At 65.3% G+C, this 9,679-nt stretch overlaps 1 protein-coding gene across 1 annotated transcript; it reads right to left on the reverse strand.

Annotated features, from left to right (window-relative positions):
* Window positions 1-1,359: 1,359 nt before the first annotated feature.
* On the reverse strand, window positions 1,360-9,622 carry MNEG_7129 (hypothetical protein; the record flags this gene model as incomplete). Its single annotated transcript, XM_014044399.1, has 11 exons — window positions 1,360-1,878; window positions 2,200-2,424; window positions 2,778-3,104; window positions 3,423-3,586; window positions 3,774-4,614; window positions 5,000-5,066; window positions 5,464-5,552; window positions 5,844-6,440; window positions 6,852-7,372; window positions 7,596-8,641; window positions 9,261-9,622. The coding sequence occupies 11 exons, from the start codon at window positions 9,620-9,622 to the stop codon at window positions 1,360-1,362; spliced, it is 4,758 nt and encodes a 1,585-aa protein (XP_013899853.1).
* Between the last annotated feature and the right edge of the window lie 57 nt (window positions 9,623-9,679).

Below are 9,679 nucleotides of genomic sequence, written 5' to 3' on the forward strand. Positions count from 1 at the left end.
GGAGTTGCACATGCCATGTGAATTGTGCACTGTGATTGGCAAAGTGTTACACGGAAAGGCCAATGGCTGATCAGCGGTGTTTGGCAGTGCGTATGCCGAGTTTCGAGGGAGCATTGCAAAAAGGTGGGGACCCCCTCGTGTGATCAAGTAAAACAGGCGACGGCCGAGGTGACAGACACAGATTCTGCACCACTCTTTGAAAGGGCGGTGTGACAACAAATGTGACCCACTGTTCGGCACACAAGGCGGCATGCAGCCAAATCCCACATGCGGGTGAGAGGGCTGCGCCAACCAGGGGCAGGCAAGAAGGGCCCGGGGCCAAGGTGCTCACGCACTCATGCAGCTGGTCTTGGGGGTGCGCTGAATGAATGTGCTCGCAGACGGCAACCAACAAAGGGGTGGCGTTGGAGGACTTGGATGTCTTTACAGATGGGTCAGGCGCCCGGGCGCGCTATCCTCGGGCATTAGTGCGTCCGACCCCAGGGTGCTGCTCGTGGGCGCGCCAGCGCTCGTGGGCTAGTAGTGTGTGCATGTGTGTGTCGCGTAGCAGCCGTGCTGAAAGCAATGCAGGTATTAGCAGTGTTGGGGTTCAAAGGGCGATTGCCTCGTAACTGCCTTTGAACAGCAGCACGATTGCCAAGAGGCCGGCGGCGTCAAACGTGGCGGAAGCCACAGCGCTGCTGCCATCAGGGCAACCAGCTGACAGAGGACAGCGGGTCTCACGCCCGCAAGCCGGCTGAAAAGCAGCAGTGATGCTTTTGACGACACCTGAAAAATTTGACGGCAAGCCGCCGCCGGAGCATGCAAAGTGCAGCTGGGACAGTCGGTACGCGGCCCCGCCCGTGTGGGAGGCAACATGCGGTGGTGTTCAGGTGCAGGTGCAATATTTGGTGTGGGTCGTGCCGCCCACGCTTGCTCAAACGGGCTCCAGAGAGCAAATGGGCCGCTGTTGAATCGAGCAAGCACCTCAGAGTTTATACGAGTCCAGGCCTCATTGTTGTAGAGAGGCACATCAAAGGGGTTTCCAATGGCTGCAGGGAGGTGGAGCCCAGCTGCACGTCGGGGAGGAAGTATAATATGCACGGTGCGGACCGGCGCACACACGGCATGCACACACAAGCAACGCCCACGAGCAACACTAGGGGCAACCCAAGGGGGTGCAGAGCAGAGGTCGCGACGTTGCGGAAAGGCAACATTGTCGCTCACGACGGTCGAATGCAGGCTGTGTGCAGAAGAGCATGGCTCAAGTTGGTGTGACGGCATGCAGAGTGCTGCCAGGTAAGCTTCAACATTTGCGGGTTTCTGCGGGTCTTGCTGCCAACCCAGCACACATCAACATCGAATGACAGGACGGTGGGCTCACGGGGCTGCAGCAGCCCCAGAACCTGCTGACGGCCGGGGCGCCAGTGACGGCGACGGCGCCACTGACGGCGCCAAAGCCAGCGCTGGCGCTGTCGTCGGCGCTGGCACCGGGGCCACGACAGACGCCGCGCGCCGCGCCGCGGAGCCACCCGTGCCGCCTGTGCCCGTCGGGCCCGGGCCTGAGCCCGCGCGGCTGAGCGGCGAGAACGTGCTAGTCTGGGGCAAGAGGGTCTGCACAACGACGCTGCCGAGCGCCGCCCTGATGTCCGCAAAAGTCACCTTGCCCTTCCCGTCCTTGTCGAGCGACGCCACCAGCATGCGCCGCGCCTCGCGCACCAGGATGAACAGGAACGCCACCACGACGACGATGTTGAGAAATCCCGCTATTCCAATGGCAGTCCCGACCACGGCGACCGACTGGGAGCTGTCCCCCAGCAGGCCGGGCGCCATGGCCTGGTTCAGGGCAGGCGCCATGAGGGCTATGGTGGTGCCGGTCAGAGACACGAGGCTCGCGACCTGGGCGAGAGATGATTGATGGCAAGGGTGGTGTGCCAGAGTTGAGGCGGTGTGCGCGGGATGGGAAGAAAAGAGACGCGCATGTTGGAGTTGAGGGGCGCGAGGCCGGCACGCGCGAGGCTGCTCGCAGGCGAGCCGCACGTCAAATCCTGCAAAACGCAACGCAAAGACGCGGTTTCAGCACCGTGCGGCCTATATTGTGCGGCTGCAGGGCACCCAGGCCCGCGCCGGAGCCAGGGCGAGCAAGCTTGGGGGCGCCCGTCACAAAAGTGAGGTCAAGCCAAGGCCAGCTCGAAAGTGCCCCCTTCCCGCCTTGCTAACCTGCAATGAATCCAGCATGTTGCAGGCGTAGGGGTGGTAGCAAAATTGCAGCAGCAGCGCCACGAACAGCACCAGGTGGGCCGCCAGGACCTGGGGAGCAGCGCCGAGGCGCTGGGTGGCGGTGAGGGCCACCACAGCCGCCAGCTTCTCGAGGAGGATGACTGATTCCCAGTAGTAGAACTGGGCCCTGAACGAGTCGAAGAAGAATCCAAACTTCATGTCGACCTGGGGTGTCGCCGGGTGACGGGTGGCGGCGGGGAGACGGGTGACGAGGGTGTGGAGATGGAGGAAAGAAAGGTGGTCGGGGCATTCCATGCGTTTGGGTTCGGGAGCGCTTTTAGGGGGCGGGGAGAGGAGACAATGGTGTCAGCGCATGCGCGCTTTGCTGGCTGCTGGGTCCAGGCCGACGGCATCCGCCATGCCCGTGCCGCGGCTGGCGCAGACACTGCTCTCTGCCGTTGGGCAGGCAAGCCCGCCCATTCGATTATGTGGCCGCAGCAACCGCCGTTTGTCCTGTGGAGCCACCTGGCACCCCCGCACGAGCGCGCTGTGTCGGCCTAGGCAGCCGCAGCACCCACCGTGAGGTTGTTGCGCTTGATGGTGGCTAGGCGCACCGCCATGGCCGCTGGGAACCCCAAGCAGAAGATCAGCAGCCACACGATGCCCAGCGCCAGCATCCACCTCATCTCCCCTGTCCAGCACTGCATGCTGGTGTCGTAGTCCCAGTACGTCCCCACCGCCTTGAGCGCGGCCAGCGCGCTGGCGACCACGCCCACGGGCGCGACAGCGGTGTCCGCGGTCTTGATGTTGACCGAGGGGTCGATGGGGAGGAAGGACGCATCGATGCGCCCGGGGTCGTCCACAGGTGTGCACGCGAAGAGGATGGACACGACGGCGCCGGAGACCTGCGACATGCAATGTTGAGCGCGCGCACACGCAACCCAGTCGGCAGTTGTGCAGGAACAACCACTCGGGCCCGTGCCGGCGCTTCGAGTAAGAAAACGTTGCGCAGGCTGCGGTCTGCAGCCAAGGGGCGTCCGCGGCATCGTCTATGGCGGCCGCGGCAGGCCCAGGCACCACAGTTCAAACGATGCGGCAGGCATTCTACGGTGGCGACAGGCGCCGCCGCGTTACATCGCCACCAGGCATGCTGTCGTGGCGAATTCTGCCCTGCATCGGTGCCCTGCACTGGGTGCGCGTGGGGGCAACCCCAGGCGGCCAACCTGAGGGTAGAGATAGAAATTGACCATCCCCAGGGTCATGACGACGCGCGGCCAGTACTGGTCCCACACAGTGGTTTGCTGGACGTCGTGCTCCTCGCGGCGCCTGACGGTGGCCAGGCCCGCGCGGAGCCCCCAAAAGGCCAGCGTCAGGAGGGCGGCGCCGGCTGTTTGCACGAGCAAGGGCAGCGGGAGGCAAGTTGCTTGGCGAAACGGGTCGAGGGTGTCGAACAGAGCCAAGCAAACGTATGCAGGGCTGCACGGATCACTCGAATTTCAGCCTAGCAGGTGCGAGCTGTCGCCAGTGCGGGCTCAACACACAGCGCCAATCAGGCCAGCGCCCGCCTGCCCCACCTGGCAGCAGCAGGATCGTGAGCGTGCGCGCCAGCGAGGGCCGCAGGCCCCCAGGGATGTTGTTATACACGCACTCCATGACGACCCATGAGGAGATCGGCTGCGTCTGGTCCAGCGCGGAGATTACCTTCTCGAAGCCCGAAGGCCAGTCCATCCTGATTGTGCGCAGCAGCCCCAGGAGCTGCAAGTGCGTGATGAGCAGCTTGAACACGTCGCCCATCCAGAAACGCGACGCCTGCCGCCGCTGCAGGGCGGTCTGCGCTGCGGTCAGCCCAGCCGCGGCGCCCTTGTCGTTGCCCACGATGCTGTTGATCGACTCAAGCGGGCCTTTGCCCAACTTGCCGCCAGCGGCGCCGCCGTAGTCGATCCCCACACCGGCGCCGCTCGAGGCGCCGGTGCCCGCGCTGCCTCGCCTCGAGGCCCCGGTGAGGGCGCCGCCGCTGGACGTGCCGCGACTCCAGGCGCTGGCGAGGGCGCTGCTCCTCCAGAACTTGTTCCCCACCCCCCTCCAGCGAGCGGTGAAATTTTGAGCCGTTGATCGCTTTGCTGCGTTACCCCCGGCCGCGCCGTCCTCGCTGCCGCCGTCCTGGTCCGGCCGCGCGACCGACGCGTCGTCGCGCACGCTGGCTGCCACAGGGACGGCAAACGGGGTCGCCATCGGCGAGCCAGGCTCAGGGCTGCCGCTTGAGCTGCCGCTGGGGGCGGCGCCCAAGGACCCGGGGTTGTCGGCCGCGGCGGCCTTGAAGCCCTTTGGCGTGAGCGGCGGGGTGCCGATCGCGTGAGCAAAGCCCGACCTCTGGTCCGCATCCTTCTGTTGCAGGGTGTTGCGCCGCTGGCCGACCTGTCACGTGCAGTGGCCGCAGATGGTGGCATCGCAGCGGTGCGGGCGGGCAGAGAGAGCACTTCAAGATGGTGCTTGAGCGGGTTTGGTGGGGGCTCCTCCGCGCGCATGTGCGGCGCCTCAGGAATGGGTGCACATACTGGCATCCTCGCAGCGTCTGAGCTCTGCTGCTGCAGATCAGGCCTGCCCAGATCAAGGCGAGAGCGAAAGCACAGTCGCGGGCAGGCGCTCGCGAGTGCCAGAGGCATGCCGGTCAGCGCGTGTGCACGTCAAAACCCACCCGCCCCGAGCTGCTATGCCTGACTTTGCGGCGGCTCTTGTGCAAACAGGATGGATGACAGTGGGAAAGGCGGGATGACTGGCAGGGTTGGAGCCGGCAACCCACCTGCTTGGTGTGGAGGAACGCCGATGCCACAATCAGCACCGCCATCCAGGTGAGGGCCAGGAAGTACCTGCGAGCCGCAGGCCAGCAGCAGATCATGGGGGGATCAGGCGGCCCGGGTCCTTGAGTCGACGGGGCATGACGGCCGACTGGCACATGGTGGAAATGCTCGGGGAGGGTAGGGGGACCGTGATGATGCAAGCTCAGCGGCCCCAGCAGGGGCCTCGCTTGACAATTGAGGGGTTGCGCGATGGCCATCTCAGCGGGGCAGCTCTGTCACACGAGCAAATACATCCAAGCAAGCCAACCAGGGCCTGAGAGTCGATGGGTGGCGGGTAGGCCGGCATGCAGGCAGGGAGGCAGGCAGGCAGGCAGCCAGGCAGGCAGGTAGGCAGGCAGGCAGGTAGGCAGACAAGCAGGCAGGCAGGCAGGCAGGCAGGCAGGGGAGGCCAAATCCAAGGACTCACAGGAACCCATTGGCCGCTAGGGGTCCGCAGCGCACGCAGCTCTGGCCGTGCCTGCCATACCCGCGCCTGCACTCGCCGCACAGCACGCCCTGGCGAGCAAGGGGCAGTGCGAGCCGCGTAGGGCAGGAGTGGTGAGCAAGGCAGCATGCACCACAAGGCTGCACTGGCACATCTGCGTGTGCATCGCACATCATGACGCTCCAAGCGCCACCCTGTGACGACCCAAGCGTCACCCTGTGGCGTTTGGGCTCGACATGGGTTGAGCAGCTGCACCACCGGTGTCCCAAGCTTCACAGCCCATGGCCAGATGACACGCGCATCATCTGCCAACGGGATGGTTCATGACATCATCATGACGTGTCACCATGACATCACCCCACCTGGTAGCCCTCGGCGCACTGCATGCCGACGTATTCCTCGTATATAGGCGCCAGCTCGGTCAGGGTCCAAATCGCGTGCGTCGCCGCCCACTGCGCAAGCTCCGTCTGCCGCGCCCCCGCGCGGCACGCGGCCGCGTGCAGGCACCGGTGGATGGCGGGGCTGCGGGGGTGGCTGTGCCAGAAGCCGTCGCGCGGGATCATGCCCACACCGGTGCAGAACGCGTGGACGCCGTCGTCGCAGCGGTTGCAGCCGCCGGAGGCCTGCGGGTCCAGGCTGACTGTACCCGCGCGGCACTGCTGGCACGGTGCCAGGCTCAGCGCGCCGGCCAAGGCGGCGCTGCCGGCAGCCTGCGCGGTGATGTTGGCCTCCCCGGCGATGCAGTTGCGGATCCTCAGGCCGAGCGTGGCCGGGCGCATCTGGATGCGCTGCGAGGAGATGGGCGTGAACCGCAGCTGGTACTCGCCGGGCGCGGCGATGACCTCGAGGCCGAGGAACTGCGCTATGCCGTTGTTCGTGTTGGAGGTGTTGCCGAGGACGAGGGTGCGGGGCGTCCAGAGCCAGTTGCCGCCGGGGACGGAGGCGGTGTAGGGGCGAGCCTGGGGGCCAGGACGAGAAGGGTGGCGGCGACGCGGCGAGGGAGTGTGTATCAATTCAACGGGTGGAAAGACAATCAGGTGCGCGGCCATGTGACAAAGAGCACCCTCGCAAGCCCCGCTTGCGTTTGGGGCGGGCTGCAGCCCACAGCTGCTGCGGGACCTGCCGTGGTGACTGACGCCGCCCTGGGCCCCGGCGCCTCAACTGCAGATGTCAGCAGTGCTTCAGCCCCCCACCTCACCAACGCAACACCATGACTTTGAAAAATTTCAAGGCCCCAAACCCAGTGCTCACATACAGGCCGCCAGCCCCACGGCCCCCGAGCAACAGCCTCTCTGGCCCCCACCACCCCAGCCGCACCCATTTCCTGAATCCTGCTTCAGGTGTTCCCACACCCTTGCAAAGGGACTGACCTGCAGGACCATGTTGGCGTCGTAACCAGCCACGACCCGGTTGCCTGCCCAGTCCTGGACAGCGATCTCCACACTCAGCGTGCTGCCAGGCGGCGCCACCAGCCCCTCCGGGGGCGGTGCCAACACCGCCGCGCCCGGCGCGCCGGTGCAGCCCGCGGCTGTGCGGCCCAACGAGAGGGCGGTATTCGCGTCGGCAGCGGAGGTCGCGCAGGTCACGACGAGCTGCGCGGCGACACTGGCTAGGTCCTGAGACCCGGGGCTGAAAGCAGTGTTGCCGACGGGCAGCCCCAGCGCCGCCAGCGCCGTGGGGCCGCTCGCGTTGGCGCGGCTCCAGCACTCTGGCAGCGGCGTGACGCCCAAAGCCCCGCAGTCGGTGTAGGCGAGGGAGGCGTTGCTGACGAGGAGGCCGCCGCCGGAGCCGCTGGGCGCGGTGTTGCCAGTGATCTTGTTGCCGGCCTCCAGCAGCAGGCAGCGGGCGGGCGGACTCAGCTTGCACAGGTCAGTGCGGACGACGGCGCCACCTGTTGCACGTGTGATGTGCAGGGCAGGGGGGGGGTGAGACCTCAATACCCGTGTTGTGCGATACAATACAAGCATGCAGCAGCACGCAGGCAGGAGGCAAGCTGGACGCAGCCGCAGGCTGCACACCAAAACGAATGGCGGCGATGCGCGAGCTTTTGGCACGCGCTGCAAGCGAGCTGGAGGGGGCAAAGTGCACGCATGCCCCACAGGCACGTCTCCCACCTCCGTTTGGTGCGGTGTTGTCGACGAACGACGTGCCGCGGATAGCCACCGTTCCGGCAGCAGCGGCATACAGCCCACCGCCCCCAGGGTAGAGCATGTCGTCGGGCGGGGCCGCCGTCGCCGCCGCCAGCGCGTCCGCGATGGTGCCTTCGCTCTGCAGAAGCCGCCGCCTGCGCTCCGTGGCAGCCGGCTCCTCCGCTGCCTTGACCTGGTTGCCTTGGAACGTGCACCCCGCGACCGCGATGTTCTTGGTCGATCGAACGATGGCCGCGCCGCCGCCGAGGGAGCCGGCCGTGTTGCCGGAGAAGCTGGCGCCCTCCAGCACAACATTGCCGCAGGAACGGCAGACAAAGCCCCCGCCGGCGGAGGTGCCGCTCAGCGCGCGGTTCTTTGCGAACTTGGCGCCCGTAAGCGTCGCGGTCAGCCCCGCGCCGCGGGCCATCAGGCCGCCGCCGCCGCCGGAGGTGGCCGTGTTGTTCGTCACGACGCCGCCTATGACCAGCAGGTGGCTGCGGTCGTTGGCAAGCGCGGCCATGCCGCCCAGCTTTGCGGCCATGTTGCCCACGAAAGCTGTGTTGAGGAAGAGGACCACTGACCCCCGCCCTGTAACTGAGGCCGCGCCGCCATCGCCGTGCTGCGCATTGTTGTCCAGGAACTTGCTGGGGGCCGCCTTGTCGGCAAGCAGCGCCTTGCGCTGCTTGAGCATGAGCGGCCAACGCTCCATTGGCCACCCGACGGGTGCCACATAGTCGAGCTGCAGGAGGAGCCGCCCCACCTCGATCGGCGCGAGCGCCAGCTCGCCGTTGCTGACCGCCCAAGACAGCGCCCCGCCGCTGCCCGCAGTGTTGCGCTGAAACGTGGAGCCCTTTACCAATGTCTCAAGGTAGGTGCCGAGCACCTGCACCGCACCGCCCTGCGAGGTGGTCCCCGCGGTGCCGTTGGCCTCGCCGGCCCAGTTGCTGGTGAAGGAGCAGTCCTCAATCGCGAGGGTGGACCAGCGGTCCGCGCTGTCTGCCAGGGCGCAAACGAGCATGGCGCCGCCGCCCCTGGGCGCGAGGGAGAACGAGGGGCAGGAGAGGCGGCGAAGCTTGACGGTTCGGAGCTTTTGACAGAAGCAAGGGTGCAGATTTGCGCGCTCCCCCACCTGGGGTCCAAGAGCGCATTGCAAAGGGCTCCAAGGAAAACTTCGCTTGAAAGCACCGCCCCTCCAAGCCAAAAGTGAAAAAATCAACCCCCAACTTGGGTCGTGTGCATTCCTGCTCACAGCTTGATGAAAAGTGATACTGCGTGCTTAGCAAGGCTGCTGCTCTTGCCTGAGATCCCTGAACTTTGCCCCACACAGAGCAACCGGTTGTATTTGCAAATGCACGCATGCCCACATGAACGCTTGCAGCTGCACGCCCATTTTCAAGTGTGCCTCCCTGCTGGTCTGCCCAAGCCAATGCGTCGACCCGCACACCAAAACCCCCTTGTCATTCAGACGCACATGCCCACGCATATACGCGTCTGCACACGTACAGGACACACACGCCAACACACCAATGGACGCACACGCACCCACACACCAATGGACTCACGCGCCTACACACCAACCGACACACAGACGCCTGCTCAGACAATCACCCCTTGCGCACATGCTGATATGCAAGCAACAATCCTGCTCACTGTTGTGCGCGGTTGTCCTTGAACGTTGACTGCTTCAAGAAAATGTTGCCGTAAGACTGGTAGCCAAAATACAGCGCGCCTCCCAGGCCCCACGGCGTCGTGCTTGGCTCAAAGCAAGGCCGCCGGTCGCGCGTCTCAATCGACCACATCAACGCAACGTCCTCTGTCGGTTTGCCGAGCGCCGTGTTCCCTACAAAAGTGCTGTCTGTGATGTTGGTCTGCATGTCGGGCGGCGACTCAAAATACATGGCCCCGCCGTCGGCGCCCGCAGTGTTGTTGACCATCGTGATGCGGTCGATCAGCATGACACAGTCAGATGTAGCGTCTGTGGAGCCCTTCTGCAGCAGCAACCTGTGGGCCATTAAATGAATTCAAGGTTTGGGACAGTGTGTAAGAGAGAGAGAAACGGTGAGCGTGTG

This window comes from Monoraphidium neglectum (genome assembly GCF_000611645.1).
Source record: "Monoraphidium neglectum strain SAG 48.87 unplaced genomic scaffold scaffold01233, whole genome shotgun sequence".
Lineage (NCBI taxonomy): Eukaryota > Viridiplantae > Chlorophyta > Chlorophyceae > Sphaeropleales > Selenastraceae > Monoraphidium > Monoraphidium neglectum.